General features: G+C 37.3%; 1 protein-coding gene across 1 annotated transcript in view; it reads left to right on the top strand.

Annotated features, from left to right (window-relative positions):
- Positions 1 to 24,492, top strand: part of IQUB (IQ motif and ubiquitin domain containing) — a 56,226-nt gene that overhangs the window by 11,489 nt on the left and 20,245 nt on the right. Inside the window, exons 5-8 of the mRNA XM_004602247.2 lie at positions 59 to 214; positions 4,926 to 5,136; positions 9,007 to 9,182; positions 18,441 to 18,611. Coding sequence (XP_004602304.2) covers positions 59 to 214; positions 4,926 to 5,136; positions 9,007 to 9,182; positions 18,441 to 18,611 — 714 coding nt within the window. The remainder of the gene's footprint in view (positions 1 to 58; positions 215 to 4,925; positions 5,137 to 9,006; positions 9,183 to 18,440; positions 18,612 to 24,492) is intronic.

The following is a 24,492-nucleotide window of genomic DNA, read 5'->3' as shown; positions in this document are numbered from 1 at the left end:
AGGAAAATGTTATTTACTCATATGTTCATAATGTAGACCATTTTCCTCTTTCTTTTAGACAGTTAAACAGAGAAAAAAGCTCATACAAACTACCTGCCCAGCATCTACACAGATGACTAAAATTGGTGTGTATGTATCAAATATGAGTGATAAACTAATAACACCAAGAAAATATTTTACAGCAGAAGAATATCATGCTAGAAGATTAAATGCGGTAAGATTACCTTTTAAATTTTATTTAACTTTCTTTACTATCATATTAATGAATTAATATGATAGTGTTAATAAATAATATTATTAGTAGATAGAACTATAGCACTGTTCTCCCATTCTTCATCGATTTGCTCGAGTGGGCACCAGTAACGTCTCCATTGTGAGACTTGTTACTGTTTTTGGCATATCGAATATGCCACGGGGAGCTTGCCAGGCTCTGCCTTGTGGGTGGGATACTCTTGGTAGCTTGCTGGGCTCTCCGAGAGGGATGGAGGAATCAAACCCGGGTTGGCCAAGAGCAAGGCAAACACCCTACCCGCTATGCTATTGCTCCAGTCGGTATGGTTTCACATGGGTGATTTATTATGATTATAATGTTATTTCTCTTATATTCCCTTACATTTTCTTTTCTCTTGATGTTTTAAATAGTTTATCTCTCATTGGTTTTTACCATTTTGGTAACAGTGTGTCTTGGTGTTCTGTTTGAGTCTACTTTGTTTGATTCTCTTTGGTTCTCTTGAATCTATGCAAAAGCTTTAGTCAAGAGACTGGAGAAGTTCTGAGCTATGACCTTTTTCACCAGTTGTTCTTCCCTTTCTTTTCCCCTCTCTTTCTGATACTCCTATAATTCAGAGGTGATAATGCTTGCTATTACTCATTCCTAAAACCTATATTCTCTTCCATTCTTTTACTTTTATTCTCTTTTGCCACATCATTATTGATGCTGGCATGGATTTTGTCTTCAGGTTCACCTACTGGATTCTTTGCATTCAAAATTCTGTTATTATGACTTGCTATTATATTCTTTAGCTGCTTCAATTCTATTTATATGATTTTTTTCATATTCTGAATCAATTATTTTGAGTTGATTGAATTTCTCTTCCAGTGATTGCTTAATTTCCATTGTTACTGCATAGAGTATTGGTTTGAGGTTGTTCTCTGCCGGAGTCAAGAATTTTGATGAACTTGAGGACTTCCCGGGACTTTGGTCCCTGTATGCTCATGCAACTCAGTACTTTTGTTTCCCCATTGTTCTTAGAATTTTTTGGGTGCTGACAATGGCGTTTTAGATTCCTGGTTACCTGAGTACCAGAGGATCTTGTCAGTTATTCATTTCTACTAATGGGATATTGCTCATACCTTTGTTTTCCAGACTGCTTTCGTTACCACGTAATGATATTTGAGTGTGACAGGGAGGTGTAGTTCCTCTTGTTTAGTTACCAGGACATTTATGGGGGGTATTTTGTCACTGAATTAGGATTCTAGTTCCCCACCTGCCCACAGAGTGTGTGAAGTGAGGTGAATGGAGTGATAAGGCTCATTAGCATATATGCGACCCCAAATTTGGGTGTGGACACTAGAGCTCCAGAGGGGTCCCTGGTGGCCCAGCTGAGAGGAAGAGGTAAATTCCTGACTTCCTGAAGACTATTGAATTCACCCCTAGTCTGAGGTGGCAGTGGGGGTGGCCTTGTGTCCGGGGCAAATGCAGACAGAACCATTAGCAGGACTCTGAAAGGTGTCCCAGTTCCAAGTTGCCTCTGTGACCCAGCCAAGAGGAAGGGTGAGTGTCCTGATTCCCTTCAGCACACCTGCTTGGTAGCCTTTTTTCCTTCCTTCCATTTTTGGGCAACACACAGTGGTGCTCAGGATTTACTCCTGGCTCTGTGCTCAGGGATCACTCCTGGTGGGGCTTGGGGGGTGCCAGGAATGGAATCTGGGTTAAGTGCGTACAAGGCAAATGCCCTACTATCTCTCTGTTCCTGGTGGGGAGATTTTAAGATTGGCATCAATGCGCATGAATCCCTGGGCTGGGGGGGTTGACAGATACAGACTCTGATGCTAGCAGGATGTTTTTTATGTGCCATGCTTTTCAGAAGCTACCAAGGCCACACCCAGAGATTCTGGAAAGGGGTGGGGGAATGCAGTGCCAGGAATCAAACTCAAGGCCTCACACATGTTACAACTTTTTTCTCTCACCGAGTCATATCCCTGGCCCCTAAGATTACTTTTGTTGAGGATGAATACCAACAATTTCAATATATGACTCAATTAGACTTTGTGTCTGTGTGTTTCCCTAGGTCTACAGGTTTTGGAAAGAATCTACAAGAATATTATTAAAGAAAAAGATCCTCATAACACATGTTAAATGTGGTAGGAAAGATTTGACTCAATGGGACTGCTATAATGGAGTTTTCCTGTAGGGAATAGAGATGGGGCTCAACTCTGACTTCAAGAGATAATAAGCATTTATAGACAAGGAGAAGGGTAGGGATGAGGGATAGGAAATTACTGAGAAAATATCAGAGTAAGAAGGAATTCTGGCCAAACATATACAATTGTAGATAGGTTTGGGGGCCTTAGCCCAGTTCTTGGGCTTACTCCTGGTTCTGCACGCAGGGATCACTCCTGGCAGTGCTTGAGGGACCATATAGAGTGCCAGTGATTGAACCTGGGTTTGCTCCATGCAAGGTAAACACCTTCTCCACTGTTCTCTCTCAGCAGCCCCTGGCTAAACCAATAACAGGATTTTTCCTGATAGGTAAGAGTAAGAAAGCATCATTTGGGAGATGGTGGAAGAGGAGGAACCCCATCAAAGTAGGATATGATTCTGGTTAAACTAATTTAGCACATTACTTGCTAACACTGACAGTGTCAAGGTAAACATAATTCAAGATATAAGGCTTGCATTGCAAAGAGATCAGAGAAGCCCATTTAGAAGTTGATTGAGGAGAGAATTTTGCAGCTGTAGTATTTTGCTGGTAGTAAAACCAGTCTTTGTCTTCAGTCTCAGCTGACCCTCCCCTCACCCCACTTGACATCTTCATTAAAGGAAACATAAATCTAAATGTTTCAAATCCTTCTCCTCTCCTTACAAAATCCGAGGAATTTTGAGTATTACCTTTGATTATTATTAGCTTTGTCCCGTTCCTTGCCCTCACCTAGGATTTTTCAGATTGATCGATAGTATATCAAATTCTATTTTTTTGTATTAATATAGTCACTCCAAGTCTTACGTTTTTGTTTGCACCCAGTTATTTTTAATCTAATGGAGTTTCTTTTCGTACTTCCCTTTCCTTTGTTGTGGTTGTGATAACCAGGGGGTCACACTTGGTCATAGTGCTTACTGGACATTACACACTTCGGCTGTGGTTTTCTCAGAGTCTTGGCTGCAGTGTAACAGAGTTTGCCGCATTGCATAACTTCTCACACAGGGATTATCAAGTCAGTGCCACTGGGATCACATCTTAGTGGCAGTGCGAGAGATCAAAGTCTCGGCCACAGGCCTACAGAGCAGGCCCTCTACTACTCAGGCGAATTCTGGGGCATCCACATGGAGTCTTTAAGTCAAGAAACTATTTTATTTGGGCAGCATGCAAGGCAAACGGCCTACCCACTGAACTATCACTCTGGCCCCGAGTTACTGTGTTTTATGTACAAAATTTCCATTGGTTAACTTTATATTCTCTACTGGCAAATCAAATCATTGCCTTATTGCTTTAACACGTAAGCATTGTTACCTGTGGTTCTTTGCAGATGTGTATAGTAGCTGTTTTGAATTGTTTAATTAGTTCAACATTTGGACAACTCGGACATACTTTCTTATTTTTTTACTTATTTATTTATTTATTTTTATTTTTTAGTTAGTGAATCACCGTGAGGGTACAGTTACAGATTTATACATTTTTATGCTCATGTTTCCCTCAAACAAAGTTCAAGAATCCATCCCTTCACCAGTGCCCATTTTCCACCACAAATAAACCCAGCATCCCTCTCACCCCCCAAATCCCGGCTCCCCCCCACCCCACCTTGCCATTGTGGCAGGGTATTCTCTCTCTCTAATTAGGTGTTGTGGTTTGCAATAAAGGTGTTGAGTGGCCATTGTGTTTAGTCTCTAGTCTACATTCAGCCCGCATCATCACCCTTCCCCCGCGTGGCCTCCAACCACATTTTACTTGGTTTTCCCTTCTCTATCTGAGTTGCCCTCCCCCCAGAATGTGAGGCCAACTCAGACATACTTTCTATCGACTTATTTTTTTTTCTGCTCTAGATGATTAACATTATATATACATGTCGCATATTTTTGTTATTGCTGTGTTGAAGACTGGGAATTTTAAGTATATTGTAGCAACTCCTTATGCTGGATCTATTCGCTTCAAGCATGATGTTTAATGAGTTTTATGTTTATTTGTTTAGTGACTAGCCTGAAATAATTAGATGTGTAGTTCTTACTTGGAAGTGATCACTTGATGGTGACCAGAAATCAAGTCTTTTGAGAAATGCAGCTCAGGTACACGTACTTGAAGAGATAAAAACTGTGATAACACATATGAGTGTAGGTCTTTCATTGAAGCCGTCTTCCTACAAGAAGAAAGTCAGATAAAGTAAACAGTGTTTGATTCACATTCTGGAGCAGGGTTTTTGATGACATACAGATCTCTGGTTAATGAAGTAAGGAAGAGAGAGTGGTTTAGTTGACAATCTGTACATCATATTTTGAGTATCACTCTTAAGATGGAAACAACCAGGGCCCCTCCCAGAGAAGGGTGGACCCCCTCAAAAAAGGAGAAGCCACAGGAGACTTTAAAGTTCACATAAGTATATCAAAAGGACATTGACAGTGCAAGGCTTTCCCTGTGACAACACCGACATTAACTTTTATGTAGGTGCATTCTGATGGATGTGATACTATATTTCTTTCTAACTAATTTTAGGTAATAGTAATACAAACTTACTACAGGCGATGGCATGCTAAAAGAGTAGTAGAGAATTTAAGAGGACAAAAAAGGATAAAATTGGAATGGGAAGCTGAGCAAAAAGAAGCCAAGAAAAGAGAAAAAGAAAAAGAGATTAAACTGGACTATGACCGGCGACATCACCCCCAAACAAAAGAGGATTTTGAGCTTCTTTATAATGCACTAGAATGTAAGTTTGAAGGAGGCTTTGCACTAAATACCAATTTAAAGATAATTAGCAGGGAAAACAAGTTTGCTAAAAATAAAAATAAAGCTTAGGAAGGTATCTTAGGAATCTGATATACTGTTGTTTTTTTTAACTTTCTTCTTTTTTTGAAAACGTATCAAAGTAGTCAAAGTATTTAATAATTTCTGTTACAGTTACTTCAGAGGAAAAATATTAAACATATTTATGAAAATGCTATCAGAATTGCAAAGACATATATATGAATATATATGTTACTGTTTTATAGAAAAATTTTTATGCAGATGTTCAGTATTAAAGTCGGATGATATATTTTGCGTTTCTATACATGATTTAGTATGAAAGAAAATGAATTTTAGAGATCTGTTTTATTCTAATCTGAAAATTCTAATTAAGACATGAATAATATATTTTTGAAGTTCTTTTGGTTATACTTAGATTTCTGGTCCACAATTTTTAATAATTTTTATAGCTCTTGGATTTGATAAAATTTTATTTCTTATTAACTCCAATCTTTGAAACTGCTGCCCTCTTGTGAATAATAAAGGTAATTGCACAAGCAATAACTTTCAGACAACCTTAGTAATAAAACTGAAATAAACAGTTGGGGGCCAGAGCGATAGTATAGGGGGTCGGCACTTGCCTTGCACACGCCTACCTACCTGGGTTTGGTCCCAGCCTCCCCATGTATTCCCCCGAGTCGGCCAGGAGTGACCCCTGAGTGCAGAGCCTGGAGTGAGTTCTGAGCATCTCTGAGGTAGTCAATGTAAGAAAATTTAGCTATCCCAGGTTAGAATCTCTGCGACACCCATCTGTCACCTTGCTCAGTGCCATTTCTCCCCTGGTCTCTGGAACTCAGAGTGTCCAAGTGTAGTTAAGAAGCCATACTGGCCATTTTGTCCTCAGGCCAACACCCCTGTGAAGCACGCAGCCACTAACATGGCCACTCAATAGTTCACTTTTTGTTTTGTTTTGTTTTGTTTGTGCCACACTGGCAAGGCTCAGGAGTTATTCCTGTTTCTGCGCAGTCAGGAATTACTCCTGCCAGTGCTCAGGGAAACCACATGGAATGCTGGGGATCAAACCTGGGTTGGCAGCTTGCAAGGCAAACGCCCTATATGCTATGTCATCATTTTCATCCCCAACATTTCACTTCTTCATATATCATAGAGACTATACATAGACATCTTCACTCTAGTCACCTATACACAAAACAACACACACAAAAACACCTCCAGACTGCATAAAGCACAGTGGGAAAGCAACGCAGAAACCCACCATGAGGAGTGAGAAAAGGTGGCAGGCCAGAAGACCCAACCAGCAGTAACCAGCTCTGGAACTTCTTTGATGAGGGGTTTAGAGAGGACAGTTGAGGATGTTTAACAAACTCAAAGAAACAATGTTATGAGATGAGTTGTAGTCATTTCAAATTTACATGTTGAAGTCCTAATACCTCAGAATATGAATATATGTGGAGTGAGGGTAATTTAAGAAAAAGTGAAGTTGTGTGGAAGAGAGAGGCTGTCAGAATTTTGTTGAATTTCTGGATCTGGAACTCGTGTCTCACAGAATTGTAAGAAAATAATTTTCTATGGTTTAAGCCACCCAGTATGTGGTTCTTTGTTATCATAGCACTAGCAGTTGTGTCCAACTATTTCTGATTCCTGTGTTTTCTATTCTGTATTTGTAGTTGTTACTTTTCTGATATTGTGATCTATATGTCAGTCTACGTTTCTAACTAAAATTCACCATCCAATGGTGAATTTTATTGCAATTAAGATCCAATATCTTCACCTCCAATTATCTTTATTAGGTTTCCACCTTTTAATTAATTTTTGGTCTTGGAGTCACACCCGGCTGTGTTCGGGGCTTATTCCTACCTCTACTCAGGATCATTGCTAGCAAGACTCAGTGGGAGTAAATCCCAAGTCCCCTGAGCACCGCTTGGAACCCCTCACCCACAAGATTTTAAACTAAACATCATGAAAAGGAGTGTTAGAATAGGACCAGAATCACAGTTCAGGATTTAGATATTTAACACTCAATGCAGATATTAATGTTAAAATAAAATTGAAATGTTGATAGAAGAGTAATGTAATTACATACATTATATATGTCGAATATTATGAAATATGTCCGCAATGTGAGGAGAAAGTAATTGTGTCTGAAATAGAACAAAGGGAATATACATTTAGTGGTTGATTCCTATCTAATTGAAGGGTTAGTAATCTTTTTGCCAAGATTAGATCTGTCCAGTGGAAGTCACAAAACTGAGTGTTATAAAATGTTAGATTTTTGTCCTACCCATGCAATGTCACCCAACTGCTGCTGCTACAGGTACCCTCAAGTCCAGCCCCTGGGCGGTCACATGCTGGGGGAGTGCTGATTGACCCTGCCTGGCACTGCTGCCACTGCAAGAAACCCAGAAGTGACCCTTTGGGCTACTACACCACTAGCCAGGAACAATGCTAAAGCCCACACCCCCTTTTCCCTACCCTTTTATTTTTGTTGGGACCATGTGGGAATATAGAGGAAGATCAGTTGCAGGAAGGGGATGCCTCTGGAGAAACAAGTACTGGATCTTCACCCTGACCGTGGTGCAGGTATACTGCACAGCTAGCCACCCTTCTCCTGACCTTGGCAGGAAGCTGAACTCCTCAGACTTGGAGAAAAATGGTCCTGAAGAAAGACAGCCCCAGATTCTGGAGCTGTAAGTTGCTGGGGCTCTGCCACATAGATGACACAGCATCAGCATCAGGAACAAAGGAAAATAGAAGGAATTCGTCAACAGATGGTGACAAAATCCCAGGAAAATCATCAACCATATCAGACTGCTTTTAACTGACTGAGGGAGAATTTAAAATAATAACCCTCTGGATATTTAATTATCTCAAAAACAGTTAGAGAATCGATAGACTTGAAGAATATGATGTACTAAAATGAAATAACTCATTAGAGTTGAAGGAAATGAACACATCCAAGTGTCAGCAGTGGAATGTAGCAAGTAGAGCTGAATCAGTGACTTTTAAGACATAGATACAAAATCCATTCATGAAGAAGAAGTAGTAGAAATTTGATTGAGACAAAATAAGGAGAATTTAAGAGCTGTCGTTGACAAAACAGGAGAAAAGCCTCAATAATAGGAATTAAAGATGGAGGGCAAAGAGGTAAAGGGCAAGAATGGCTTTGGGGCAACAGCTGAACCCTTTCCCAATTTGAAGAGGTTCACGCACTAGTTCCAGAGACCCAAATAGTGCTGAAGCAGATCCGACCGAACCCCCAAGATATATTGTAAGCAAAATGGCAAGAACCAAAGTGGAGACAGATTCCTTAAAGTGGCAGTTCACATTCCTTGAACTGCTGTGCATCACGACATTGAGTGTTTGGGGCCACACCTGGCAGTGCCCAGGGCTTACTCTTAGATTTGCTCTGTTGGTGGTGCTCAAGGAGCCCCTGGTGCTCACATATGGGCTGCTGGGTATAGAACCTGGGCTAGCTGTATGCAAGACAAGTGCGTTGCCTGTTGCGATGTATCTTCAGCGTCCAGGTCATTATGTTTTAATAATGGCAGCATTAAATATACAGCCTCTTTAAAGGTATAATTTGACAGTCTCTGTACTGATTTCTTTTGAGTTGTTATTTGTTCGACTCTTTAATCACTTCTATTATCTCTCAACTTCTATTTTTTTCTGTATTTTAATATACTGTTTACGATATGAGTGATTTTATTTATGGTAATTTTATTTAAATTGATACACAAATAAAATACTGCTTTTCAGGATGCGATGGTAAAAAATGCTCTGTAAAGATGTGGAATTTTAAAAACTCAGTAATCTCATGTTTTTTTTTTGTTAGCCTGGCGGAGAGAAGAAATTTCATGCATTAACCAGTCTTTAACTGGAGCTGAAAGAAAAACTGCTTTGTGTGAACTTCTGGAAAAAGAAACCCAGATAATTGCTTCCATTGAAAGGCATAGACGCATTGCTGTGATGAAGAGAAAGGAAATAGCACTCCAAGATTTTCTAAAAAAGGTTAGTGAAGTAACAATTATTTAAGTACATTGAATTTTTTTTTTAAATTAAATCACCATGAGATACAATTGCAAAAGTTTCCTGCTTGAGTTTCAGTGATGCAATGATCGGACACCCAACCCTCCACCAGTGCACATCTTCACCACCAATGTCCCCAGTGTCTTCCCCATTGCACCTCTCTCCCTGCCTCCATGGCAGACAGTCTTCCCCCTTACTCTCTTCTGTATTGCTTGTTATGAATAGCATAAGGTGTCGCTCCTGGAATTCTAAAATTTTAGATAATTAGGGTCTGGAGAAATCTCTGCAGTGAGCTGCTGGGCTCGAAGATTCTTTTGTGTGTCTCATGGGCGTTAAGAAGCTTAAGGAGCAGTCTGAGGCAGTTTGTGGGCGTGATGTCCTGGGTCCTTTGGGGATGGGGGATGAGAAGGACCGGCCCATCCCCTCTCCCTTGAGGCCTGGAGTTTGCCGTCACTGAAACCGCGTACCTGCACTTCTCACTGGGTTCTGGAAGTTGGAGGCTGCCGGGCCTTTTAGGGGGCAGGTGGAGGGACGACTCCCGCGCCCGTCAGAGGCACCCGGGTGAAGTCAGCCTCGCTTAAAGTCCAGAGGCGTGTCTGCAGCGAGCCTCTTGGTTCAGGGATCTTTTGTGTGTCCCTGGATCGTGGCCCTTGTTTCCATCTTCTCCAGAGAGACAAGCTATGGCATACTTGCTGCAGTGTGCACCCACTCCTTGCCTCCTGCCCTGACTGCAGCTTTTGATCTCTTTCAAGATTTATGGGTCTCTGAAATAGGCCTGTAAATGAGCTTGTAGAGCTGAGCTGGAGGTGGTTTGCGGGTGTCGCTCTCACATCCCTAACTTTTGGACGTTTAATTTCTTGGTAAAGTTGACGCCAATTGTTGGGGTTTGGCCAAAGGCACAGCGGCAAAAATTGCGGGTTATCAGGAAGCCTGAAGGTACCTCAGGCTGCTGAAGCACTCGCCCCTCAGGTACAGATTGACCTGCTCGTGGTACCACACCCTCTAGTACATTGAATTTTAAAAAAATGAGATAATGACTTTAAAAAAAGGACTCAATGATCTAATAAGGGATTCACATTGTAAGAAGTTATTTAAAATTTGTTCAGCATTTTGGTAACATAGTTATTTAAATTCTGTATGTTTTACTGTTTGACTGATACAACTTTAGATTTTCACTGAAGCCTAAAATAAGATTGGCAAGTAACACAAACGTGTTGTCATCTAGAGATTTGTCTGTCAAGCAAAAATAGAAATACCTTTCTTGTGACTCTGTTTATTTAGATTTAAAGCTGCCTATAGGATTAGATGAATTGCTTGCTGTGATAGAGTGTAGAATATTGAACTCATGAAGTGTTTGGTTCTGGGGTGCCCATATAGTAAACAGTCAGGGAAGAATAGTTTTGCTTTGCACATTATTTTGCTTTTGATTATCCCTTCTCTGCAGATTGGAAATCTCTCACCAAAAGGAATGATTATTTAAAGCAGACAAATGGTGGGAGAATTAATATGAACTGCCTGACTGAAGTTCCATTGTGATAAGTTTCTTTTCATAAAGCTGGTCTTTGAAATAGTCAAATACAATGAAAAGTCAATATAGTGATAAGATAAAAAGAAGAGTGGTGTCTTCAAGATATTTTCCTATAGTGATTCTGTTTGTGTAATGTTGTTGTTTGAGAAGAACCATTTTGGTGGCCATATTGTGGTTATTATTGTGATTGTTGACGCAGTGCCCAGTGGTGCTAGGAGGCCACAGAGGCAGATCCTAATGGTTCTTGGGAATTGTGTCATTTCATAGATTGAACACAAGACCCTGCACATACAAAACTATGCTTTCCCATTTGAACTGCATGCCTGGCACAGAAAACATAATTTCTTGATTTTTTTATACTGAAGTTGCCCTCTTCTCATCTTATATAATTTCCTATTTGATTTCTATTTTTGTTATGATCTTAACCACTGCATGCATTGTAGAGCTCTAATTTCCAGTCAAGATGTTTCTCATGCCTAAGACCCTCAAATAAAGACTTTGAATAAAAATATGTATTGAAAAAAATAGATTATATACTCCTGGAGTTAAACTCTTGCTTAGTGTTTATTGGTCAATTATTATTCTATTCACTCTTATAAATCTTTTCTAGTCATGCATGTTATGTCTATATTGTCACAAAGGGCACATCATCATCTTTTTAAATAGTTGAGTGTATTCCATTGAATATATATATGACAGCTTTTTTTTGATCTGTTGCTAGGCATTTAGATTGATTCCATGTTATGGCTATTGTAAGTTTTCTCTGAATATAGGGATACAAATATTCTTTCAAGTCAATGGTTTGATGTTTTTAAGAAAAACCCATATGAATGGTTTTGCTAAATCATCTTGATTCAGATCTTTAGTATTTAAAGAATTTCCTTACTGTTTTCTGCAGCACTGAACTTATATCCCCATTAATTGTATATAAGAAATCCCTTTTCCCTTATACTTCCACCATGATTTGTTGTTTCCAGACATTTTGATATATAGCATTCCCATAGGTATAAGCAGTATAATCTTGCTTTTTCATTTTCTTAATGATAAGTGAACTTGAATTTTTTTCTTGTCTCTGAGCATATATATGTCTTTTTTTGGGAGAAGAATATAAATAAGATTTTTCCAATATTTTTTCTGATTAGGTTTTTGGTTTATTTCATCGTGTAATTAATTTATTTTGAATATAAATCTTGTCAAATGTGTAGTGTTCAAATATCTTATCCTGATTAGTAGCTTCGCCTTTTTGGCTTTGTGCGAGTTTCTTTCATTGTGTATAAGCTTTTTTGTTTGATATGGTCCTATTTATTTAGTTTTGCTTTGGTTTCCCTTGAAATTGATGTCTTAAATATATTGTTGAGGTTTTTGTCCAAGAGTGTATCTTCTGTTTTTTTTCAATATATAATTTTTGGTCAGATTCCTTAATTTAAAGCTAATTTTTTATGAATAATAACACATCGTTACTTAGTGTCTCTTTTCAATGTAGCCATCCAATTTTTCCATCACCATTTCATGAAGAGGCTTTCCCTCATAATAGGGCCCTTGGTCCTTCGTCATAGTTAAATGCATCTGTTTCTGGGTTCTATATACCGTTGGTCTGTGTGTCTATTTTTGCTTTAAAATTACACTGCTTTTACTACTATTGTTTTATAATATAATTTGAAGTCAGGGAGCATAATAATTCCATTTTTCTTATTTTCTATCAGAATTGTTTCATTTGTGTTAATTTCCATTTCCATCTACCAGTAATGGTAGAACATGATAGTTTTCTACTCCTTTTCCAGGAATGTTTACTTAGACATCATAATTTAAAAAGTTGTTCATAATAAAGTTGTTTCAGGCATACAATGTTCCAGAACAATTCCACTACCTATGTTCCCTTCACTAATATCCCCAGGTTCCCTCCCACGCCTGCCTTGGCAGACATATAACAAATTTATTTTCTATTACTTGATCCAATAAAACTTAAATGAATGGCAATAGAATCATCATAAAACAAGTAAATAAAAGTCAGTTTGTAATCATTAATTGCTATATATTTTTAACCTTAATCTCGCAGAAGACAAGCATATGCACCGTTAGTGAGTGCCATACTCAGTGCAACCTGATGGGAAGTTTCTCCTGTCCTTTCAAGGTGCTTTCTTAATGCTTTTTGCACTCCAAGGCTATGAATTCCTTAAGCTGTTGCCTATCCATGAAGCTCTAAATTTAGTTTCTCTAAATAGGAATGATGATCTAGCTTGATGGAGTATTCTCAGTGAGGTGTTTACTTTGTTGAGTTTGGGTACTATATCATTGCATATTCTTTTGACTTGTAGAGTGCCCTTTGATCTGTTGTTCATCTGATGGGCTTTCCTATGTATATGCTACTTATTGATCATGCTGTATTCAATATACTCTCTCTATCTTTGTATTTTGTCATTTTGAGTATACTCTATCTTGGAGTCTCCTAATCGGGTCTATTTGCACTGGGACCCTTGCATCTTGATGCATTTAATCCTTAACTCTGGGAAGCTCTTAATCATTTCTTTAACTATTTCTTCAACATTTGCCTAACTGTTCTTCAGGGACTCCAATTATTCTTATATTGTTCCTCTTGTAAACAGCCCATAGTTCTCTAGTATGCTATTCATTATCTTTCAAACTGTGTTTCACCTTCTGTTGTTTCCTACTGTTTTTCTCCTCATCTTGGAGCTCCTTGATCTTTTGCTCAGCTTCTGTTATTTTGCTGTTCAGAGCTTCTATTGCCTTTTCAAAAAATATCTATCACTTACTTTATTTCTCTCATTTTTTGACTCTAGAGTTCTTACATTTTGACTCTCATACTTTCTTGTGCTTTGCTGACTACCTGTGCTTTTGTTTTTTTTTAAACTCATTGAACATTCTCATCATAGTATCACTAAAGACACAGTCTGAGGACTTATTGAAATATTATGTGTCTTCGATGATAATTGTTTTTGCTCATTGAACTTGGGGGGTTTCCACATGATTTCCCCGTTGGTTTTCTAGTGTTCTTGCTGTGCTGGGTGAAGTCTTTGCAGTTAATCTCTCTGAAGATGCTAAGGGATTAAGCTGGAGATTGTTCTGTCTTCTCTGCCCTTCCTCACAGAATGACACAAAGAATTGCTGTGAGTGGCATGCAATATGTTGAGTAGATCTGTTGTGTGGACCCACCCAATAGGGAGGTGTTCTGTCTCCCATTCCGTAATAGGCCCCTGATATCAGCTGGAAGCAAGCTTCACCTGGGATGTTTGAGCAGCAAGCAGAAGGTCACTCAGTGTTACAACTTCTTTTCCAATTTGGTTTCCTTTTAAAGATTTTTCTTGCCTAATTGCTCTTACTAGAACTTCTAACAGTAGTAATTGAACAGTACTGTTCGATGTTTTTGAACAGTAGCGATGAGAATGTATTTCCTTGTTTTATTCTTGATTTTAGCTGAAAAGATTTCAGTTTTTCATTATTAAAAGTAATATATATGTGTTTTTCATGACTTAGTTTGTTAAAGTGTGATCCTTGTATCACCAGTTTACTGAGTTTTTATGATAAAGGAGATTTGGACTTTGTTAAATGCTCTTTTAGTATTAATATGATCATTGATTATCTTTTCTTTTCCTAATGTGAATCATATTGCTTTATTTGCATATGTTGATCTCCTGTTGCATCACAGACATAAATCTCACTTAGTTAGGGTATATGATTCACTTGATGTATTGCTTTTATTAAGTATGTTGGCTTCTATATTAATCAAACTTTTTTTTTTGACGTGTTATGTTTGCTCGTCTGATTCTGGGATGAGGGTAATGTAGGCCTTGTAAAAAGTATTGGGAAGTGTTTTTGCTTCTACTTATTTTTAAGAGTTTTAGGATAGTTGTTTGGTCTTTGAAAGTTTGGTATGGAATTAACCAGTGAATACATCTTGTCCTGGGACTTTATCCTTTGAGAAACTTTTGATCCCTATTTTGATTTCTGTTCTGTTATTGGTCTGTTTTAGCCATTTATTTTCCCCTTGTTAAAACCAGCCTACAAAGGTGGAATTTTGTCCATTTTTCTACATTGTTCAGTTTGTTAGCAAATAGTTATTCATTATGGTCTTTTAAGATCTTTTGTATTTATTTTGTATCTGTTGTAACTTCACCTCTGAGCAAATCAGAAATTCATTCCTGATTCTTTTTTATTTTGTTTGTTTTGGGGCCATACCAGTGGTGCTCAGAGCCTACTTCTAACTGCACTACGGATCACTCCTGCTGTAACCATATGGGGTACCAGAGATCAAACCTAGGTCAGTTATGTGCAAGGCAAGAGTCCTAGCCATGGTACTATTTCTCTGGCCCCACCACTTATGATTTTTAAAAAGACTTTTATTTATTTATATTCATGTTTATATTTACTTTGTGGGCCACACCTAGTGGTGCTCAGGATCACTCCTGGTGTCAAGGACAGAACCCAGGTTGACCATGTGTAAAGTAACAACCTACCTGCTGTCCTGTCCCTTCATCCCCATCATTTCTGATTCTTTTTTTTTGGATCTTAAATCAAAATTTAATATTTTTTGAATATCTAGAATTATGTGGCTAGAGGCAAAAATAGGGGGACATGGAATATAAAATTACAGGAAGAACATTGAAGATTCGTTAAAGAGGCCAAAAAAAAATCTCCTACCATTCTCATATTCTCCCAGACACAAAACACCTGGGAACATTTGGAGAGACCAACTGAAATATTGGAAGCAAGTCCATGATGTCTGTTAGAATCTTTTTTTTTCTTAATTTATTTTATTGGATCACCATGTGGAAAGTTACAAAGTTCTCAGGCTTATGTCTCAGTTATACAATGCTCAAACACCCGTCCTTTCACCAGTGCCCGTATTCCACCACCAAAAAAACCCCCAGTAAATCTCCCACCCCCCACCCCCGCCTGCATAACTGATAAATTTCACTTCATTTTCTCTTCACCTTGATTACATTCCATATTTCAACACAAAACTCACTATTGTTGTTGGAGTTTTAACACAGAACTCACTATTCTTGTTGGAGTTTATCCCCCCAAAATACGGCCCTATTGACAAGGAAACATTTGATAATTAGTTTTCCACTGATGAGAATGAAGAGATATAAAGTCGAGTGGCCACAGATTCTTTCAGTTAGTATTTTGTTTTTTTTTTTTTAGTGAGACTAAATATTGTCACTTTTCTGCATTCAGTTAAAACTTTTGGTTTCATTGTTGTATTGTCCCTTTGTTTTAAAATAACTTTCTTTTGTTCTTGATTTTTGTTATTGTTTTAAAATAATTTTTTTTGTTCTTTGATTTTTATTATTTACTTCTGTTGACTTTTGGTTTTGTTTGTTCTTTTTAGAGTTCCTTTGAATATGAGATTAGATAACTTGATACTTTTCTTGTTCATTGATTTGAGACTGAATTGACGTTGCCTCTTCAATAACTTGTTTTCTGTATTCCAGTCCCTGGAAAAAAGAGAAAAGTCAAGTCAAAGTCTCTGACATTTTAGCTTATCTCTTTATTTTTATTGGTCTCTAGATAATTTCTCATTTCACTTCTGATTTCATCATTTACCTCAAATTTTTAAAAAGTATTTTGTTAGTATCCAGATTAATTCACTGTAGTGTTGATAGATATGCAAAACCAGGAAATTTATAGAATGGAAAAGTTAGCTTCTCTGAAACCTTGTAGAAGTCAAGGGAGAGACTTTTTGTGGGTGATGTATGCTATATAATTGGTGTTCTTAAACCCATGCTGCTAAATCAGTTAATCTAATAAAACTCCACATTAAGATTCAAAGGAAGTGGAGATTTTAACTGATAGGAGTGAGCTTTGTCTCAATTTTGAGGGAAGTGTTGGCTGTGCAAGAAAAACACAATCGCAAAGCAGAACTACACTTGAGGCCAGTTTAATAAAAACCTAATTAACCTGGTCTCTCAAAATATTGACTAGTTGTAAAGTCATTTAGTTATAGCTAGAAAATAAAATTATTTACATCACTTTTTTTTGTTTTTAAAGTGAAACTATCATAGAAAACAATTTTTTAGCTTTCATTGTGTGTGTGTGTGTGTATGTGTGTTTGGCTATATTTAAAGATGCTCTAGGGCAACCTCTGGCAGGAGTTGCTCTCAAAGGTGCTTGATATCATGCAATGCCAGAGTCAAACTTGGCCTCCTACTTGCATAGCATATCTTCATCCCACTCTGGCTCAGAACTGATAATCTTTTAAAAATGACATGTATTAAACATGTATATCGTATTTCACTGTGAACTTGTAATCACCATGTAATAAATAAGATGGCATAACTTGAAAAAAAACCTTTTCTATAATGATTGAAACCCACTTGCTAAACTCCTGAAATTCTACAAAATTGTTTTGATTTGCATTTCCCTGATGATAAGTGATCAAGAAAATATTTTTCAAATACTTATTGGCCATCTATATTATTTTTTTTAAAGTTTTTTTTTAAGCTAAAGTGTTATGGTTTACAATACTGTGAATGGCAGGGTTTCATGCATAAAACTTCCAAGCACCACACCTCTATTAAAGTATCTGCTTCCCTTCACCCTTGTCTAGTATTCCCCTCCATCCATCCATTTTCTCCTTCCTACCTCTCCCCTAACCCCATGGTAAGATTCCCACTCAAGATTAGTTCTCAGTTTATGTTGCCTTTGAACATTTGTTATTCCCAGACATGAGAGGGATTATTCTATTTCTGTGTCTTTTCTTCTGATTAACTTCACTCAGCATGATACTCTCCAGATCCATCCCCAAAGCATCAAATTACATGATTCCATCTTTTATTGAAGCTGAATAGTATTCTACTGTGTTTATTTACCATAGTTTCATTATCCAGTCATGTATTCCTGGACACTTGGATTGTGTCCAGATTTGGGCTAATGTGTGTGAGAAGTGTTGCAATGAACATAGGAGTGCAAATAACTTTTCTGAAGAGTTTTTTTAATTTAAATTTTATTTTTATAAAGTTGCTCACAATCATTTATTACATTCAATATTCCAACACCAATCCCACCACCAGTACACCTTCCCACCACTAATATTTTAAATTTTCCTCACCATCACCTGAGCCTACCCCAAATGCTTTATTTTGTATTGCTTGTTATGAATAATCTGCTAAAAATGATCCACGTTTCCATAGAAGAAAGTGTGTTAAGATTGTTGTATCTCAGCCTAAAGCCATTAAGCCTTTATTTAAGAGATTTATTAACATGATGTTATAGGTTGAGCCTTGTGTGCTAAATATATGTGTGTATGTGTGTGTGTGTGTGTAGGCTTCTGGGAACAAACCAGAAGGCAGGGGATCTACCTCCCAATCCACATTTGTCCCAGTGATGTCTGTTGTCAGTTGGAGGCAGGTTTACCTGGAATGGAGGAGCGTCAGGTAGAAGGTCTGAAGCAGATTTTTAAAAATAGGAATAAAATGTGTATTTTTTTTTCACTAGAGAAAAGAGTTACTCCATATACTCATCATGCCATTTAGTGTACTAGTTAGCATAAATCAATAGCAAATCCTGTTTGCACTTTGTACAGAATGAACAACTTGTATTTGTTCCTAATATGTTCTATTTCCTCATATTCCAAGGATAATTCAATATTTTCTCAAGTTTCAGTGATAGCTTTATTTTAGAGCATGTTTTTAAAGTTATGCTTTAGTACAAAATTATTTTAGCTGATATTTATAAACATTGCTATTTTTAAGTGTGAAGCTCCGAAGACACAAAGAGCAGTTGATGGAAAAATAGTTGAGGTAGATACACAATTCACCATCAGAACCAAAGAGCTGCACAGCATCTATAATTGCATTATACTGGAAAATCTGTCTCAAGATGAGAGGTTGGATGTTCTCTTAACACTTAAGCATACTGTGAAGGTACGTCAACAGTTTTTCAGTTTGGGGATATCACTATCAATTTAAAAAAACTAAATAAGTAATATGTTTGATATTTATAAGCTATAGTATAATTTATAATTTTATATACATGTGAATTTTATTTAACCAATAACTAGATGGTTTGAATATAACTTTGGAAGGATATAGTTTATTTATTGACATTTACTTAAAAGTTTCTAGTCTGTATATCATGATATAGGATAAATGTAGCACAATGAATATTCAGTTTATAAATATATCCATCTCTGTGTAATGACTACAGTATATTAAAATATTTAGTATGGGATTAATACTCAGTTCAGTGTAAGACTGCAGTCATTGCTAGTGTATTTTGAAAATTTTCAATGAAAATTTTATTTTCAACAGATTTACATCAGTATGAATATATTATAATAATATTTTTTAGCAATTATTGAATTTATTTTAAATTTTTTAATGAGAATGAGGTGTTGTCTCAGGTCAAATCCCGAGAAACAGAGGCTGAGTAGGATTTGCATGTGGGAAGTTAATTGGAGGGTGCTCGAGGAGTAACTCCTGGGAAGGAATAGAAAAGCAAGGCTGCAGACTCGTGAAGAAAATAAGTTTTGGTGGTGTCTTACCAGTCATTTCCGTTAATATCTCAGAAAAGTAAGGGTAGCAGGATCTTTCCAATTTGAGGCAAGGGGAAGGAATTTTCAATTCTACAATTGACCATTTATTGAGTATGAACTGCCCTGGCAAGGAAGAGTAATGGGTTCTTTGGGTTGAAGCATCCACCTTCACCAATTCTCTGGCATTTTCAGTTGAGAGTGTCAGCCAACAATTAATCACAAGAAAGAGAAGAGTATGTCAAATCTAGATGCAGTATTTTACTCCTGCATATACCTATTGGCACCATGTTATAAATGTGGGGAACAGTTCTGCTGAATTTGCATTGCTGTGTTTTTTCCTAGGGAAATTTGGAATAGCAAGATTAAAGAGATAACTACAGCTCTTATTATTAACATTGACCAAGGACACAGCAGATTCTCATTCTCTTTCCTTCTTTGGGGGATGCCCCATATTTTGAGAGGTCTGAACCATTGATTTTCAATCTTTTTTTCTCTTATAAATCTGCAAAAATAGGATAAATAGGGGCAGGAGGGATAGTACGGCAGGTAGGGTACTTGTCTTGCACACAGTTTACTCTAGTTTGATCCCTAATACCTGATCTCATCTCCTGGTCTCTGGCAGGAGTGATTCATGAACTTAGAGCCAGAAGTAAGTCCTGAGCACAGCTAGGTGTGACCCCAAAACAAAACAAAAGCCCCCAAATAGGAAAGTTTGAAGACCTCTAAGGAAGAAATTTTAAAAAACATTGTTTATGATAAGAATGTTATTTATATGTCATTATTATAGTACCATTATATGACTCAGTCATTTCATGTGTTAAACAGCAATAACTTTTCCATCTACTGATAGTGAATTTATGTCGCATGAAATTGCAGTATTGGTCTTAAGAACAGCAGTTAAGATAGCACAGCCGCTAGGGTTGTTCCCCTTGCATGCGGCCGACCTGGGTTCGATTCCATTGCCCCTCTTGGAGAGCCCAGCAAACTACCCAGAGTATCTCTCCCACACGGCAGAGCCTGGCAAGCTCCCTGTGGCGTATTCAACATGCCAAAAACAGTAACAAACAAGTCTCACAATGGAGACATTACTGGTGCCTGCTCAAGCAAATCGATGAGCAATGGGATGACAGTGACAGTGACAGGGATCTAGACCATAGGCACCATTGTGCTGTATAGGCTTTATTACTAGACTTTCCTCCACTCCAAATTTGGCAAGAGTATATAAAAATATGCCCATGGCCTGGTTGCCAGATTTATTCTTCCTATTCCCATTGGATAAGAACAGTCCTGCTGCCTTTCAAGGACCAAGGTCCTGATACTTCCCTTAGTTCATTTTAGCTTCAGGATCACAGGGATTATGCATAGCTTAAAGTTTAAAAGGACTATCAGTATTTCCTCTACTGTATACATTTTCTTTCAAGTATTAGGACCTCTAAAGTTGAAGAGCCTAGAGTTGGAGGGACAAAAGTTAAAATTCCTCCAACAGTGAGACCATTTCTACTTTCAACACTTTGGTTCCTAAAATAGAACAGTTTTAGGAACTTCCACTTGATACTTCACTATCATATTATCTCTCACCCCATAGCTCAAGAAATGAAAGGTAGAAGGCCTGTGCCAATTTCCAAGTGCTCTACCCCAATAAGATATATATCCAATGTCCAAGGAAATTAATGCAGGGTGGTATGTGAACTCATGAAACAATTTTGAGTTGGATGTGGGCCAGGATTCCATTTATGTTTTGTGACCAGTGCTCTTACTCCTAGGGGGCGTCTGAATATTTTTAATCCCAAAATTGATTAGTAAGATATTCCAGGGGAGAGGGCATGTGTGTGGATAAAGGAAATGACTGCTACTCTTAGCAAAGATTGTTTCATCTAAGTACAATTAAGAGAAAAGCTCTACTAAGCATTGCCCGCTGTAAATCCTATCAACAGCTCGGATACTGAATGTTTATTTTGAGCTGGGATTAGTATGCATAGCATATGACAGCATTCAGTACAATTAATATTGTTTTTAATTTCCAATGAGTTAGAAAATCAAGTATCATGAGGATCATTGGGATAGCTTTTGTGTTTTACAGCTCAAATTGAAATACATGTTGTCACTGCCAATATAAATAAGTGGAAAATTCAATTAGTAATATTTGACTTTTGTAAAAATAATGTTGAGTACTCATAAGTGTAAAAGACAGATCATACCTTTATTTTATGGCATAAAGATACATTGTTTATGAATTTTCTATATTAACTTTTAAAATTTGCACATAGATAAAAGATAGGACAACTGTATATGGTAAATCTTTTTTTTTATTCTTTTATTGAATCATGTATATGGTAAATCTTGATCCTCAGAATGAACCAAATAGCCAGAGTCTAGGTCTGTATATTCAAATATAAATGATCTATTTATTACAAATAACTGTAGCACTGTAGCACTGTCGTCCCACTGTTCATCGATTTGCTCGAGCAGACACCAGTAACGTCTCCATTGTGAGCTTTGTTGTTACTGTGTTTGGCGTATCAAATGCACCATGGGCAGCTTGCCAGGCTCTGCCGTGTGGGCGGGATACTCTCAGTAGCTTGCTGGACTCTCTGAGAGGGACAGAGGAATCAAACCGGGTCGGCTGCGTGCAAGACAAAGGCCCTAGTTACTGTGCTATCGCTTCAGCCCAGTAAATCTGAGTAGATTTACTTTTTACTCTGCTTTTACTTTTACTCTGCTCTTTTACTTTTACTCTGCTGTTTGGTTTGGAGGTCACACTAGGTTTACTCCTGGTGATGCTCAACTGAAAAAAAGTCAGCTGTATATAAATAGATTCTTAGTGAGACATCTGATCCCCCCCTAAGGTTTACACAAGTTTGAATCTTACATTATCTCATGTAGATTCTTCACTTTCTAACTGCAGATTACTCTGTGGAAGATAAACAAGACCACACATAAAGTTCTTAAGACCCAGTGAATAGTTTAGTAAGTGGCTTTTGCTGAAAGACCTTTCATGGATGCTTCTGATTTCTGCCTATTTTGAGAGCAGAAGCATTTGTTGATTTTTTTTGCTAAACTGTCTTTTCAAAGATAATTATGAAGCAACTAGCCTTTGACGATAGAGAAATAGGCACGGGGAGAGAATTAGGCCTAGTCTCGGCGTCCCTAGAGGGCAGTAAAAGAACAAGGTTTAGGGAAAAAGAGCATAGCTAGAGAACAGTGAAGAGATTGATTGTCTTACCTGACATAATTATGACCATTAGCTGTTAAGTAAAAGCCAAGAAATCAACTTATAAATATAAATATGTATATCTTAAATAATATGTTCAATCTAAGCGTATATACATTATAAGTATTTGGTGGAAGATTAAAGCCTTTAAGTGTGATTCAAATTCTGACAATATACATTTATGTTTAGGCAAACTAAGAAAAGCTGTTTAAATTTTGTGAAGTCAATTTTGTCATTTTTAAAATTAGTTCCTTTCAGGACATAAATATATATATACTTATGTGTTCATGTGTTTGTAAGTACACACATGTAAATACAAAGTATCAGTAAAATACCTGTACATCTCAGTGCTTACAAATAGGGAAACCACAATAAATAATAGGTATTATTTTATTTCATAATTATGATATAGACCAGTGAATCTTTAGCCTGAATGTATATTAAAATCTTTTGAAAAAATTAAAAGAAACTTTTAATTCTGAAAAAATTAAAAGAAAAATTAAAAGAAATGTAAAAGAGAGAATATGATTTAAAATAAGAATGGTAAAAAAAAATGAGTAAGAATGTTACCTAAGTCCTATCTCAGAATAGTTCAATTATACTTTTCTGTGTAAGAGCACTGTAAAAATAATTTTATATTTTCCTCCATTACTTTCTTTTCTTTTTTTTCTTTTTGGGTCACACCTGGCAATGCACAGGGGTTACTCCTAGCTTTGCACTCAGGAATTACTCCTGGCAGTGCTCAGGGGACCATATAGGATGCTGGGAATTGAACCCGAGTCGGCTCATGCAAGGCAAACAGCCTACCAGCTATGCTATTGCTCCAGTCCCCACCTCCTTATCTTTCTAATATATTCCTAGGGTTAGAAACCACTGGCGTAGACTCATGTATTAGCAAAAAAAAAAAAAAAGAAGAAGAAGAAGAAGAGTATTCCTTGAAAATATAGAAACATTTTATTTTGCAGATTTTACTTCTGACTTCCTTCAAAAGGTTTTTTCCCAGGTGGTTTTGGGTCAGACTCAGTGATACTCAGGGGTTACTCCTGGCTCTGCACTCAGGAATTACTCCTGAGTAATTCCAGCGCTTGAGGAATCATGTGGGATGCCAGGGATCAATCAGATTTGGCCACATGCAAGGAAAATGCCCTCTCCATTGTACTATTGCTCTGGTCCCAAAAATATTTCTTGATAAAACATTTTTGGAGACCCTCCTGTCCATCAATAAGATATTTTCAATATTACCAGTATGCCCTTTCTGTTTATGATTGCGATTCATCCCCTTTAAGTAATTGTTGTGTTGTACTGAATGTCCTGATAGTAACTTTATTTTTCTTCATAGATTTAGAGCTTCTATATGCATACTTGAATAATGTTTAATGTTGCTAATATTTTGGATCTGAACTGGAATGATAGCCCAGCAAGTAGGGTGTTTGCCTTGCACGTGGCCAACCCGGGTTTGATTCCTCTGTCCCTCTTGGAGGGACAAGCTACCAAGAGTATCTTACCTGCACAGCAGACCTGGGAAGCTACTGTGACATATTTGATACGCCAAAAACAGTAACAACAAGTCTCACAATGGAGACGTTACTGGTGCCCACTCGAGCAAATCGATGAGCAACGGGATGACAGTGATACAGTGATACAGTGATTTTGGATCCACTTAAATAGAATGATACTATGTATATTATCTTGTGTCTTACTTTTTTTGCTTATCATTAATTTATAATATTTAATATTTTTATTAGGTATAGCTCTACTTAATTCATTTTCATATACTAAATATTTTTGTTGCATGATTGACATCACTTTTTTATGTAAAAAATTACTCATGTTTTGAGAATTTTTAAGGTCATACACAGCAGGGCTCAGGACTTACTCCTGGCTCTGTGGTCAGAAATTACTCCTAGTGGGGCTAGGCGGATCATATGTGGTGTCTGGGATCAAACCTGGGTTGGCCTAGGCAAGGATCTTCTTGCTGTACTTCTGCTTAGCTCTTGAAATATTTTAAATTTGAGGCTCTTGTGAACTATGACTTATACAAATTCCTCTAAGGTACTTA

The sequence above is a fragment of the Sorex araneus genome, chromosome 1 (assembly GCF_027595985.1).
Source record: "Sorex araneus isolate mSorAra2 chromosome 1, mSorAra2.pri, whole genome shotgun sequence".
Taxonomy (NCBI): domain Eukaryota; kingdom Metazoa; phylum Chordata; class Mammalia; order Eulipotyphla; family Soricidae; genus Sorex; species Sorex araneus.
This window is presented reverse-complemented; position numbering and strand designations above follow the sequence as displayed.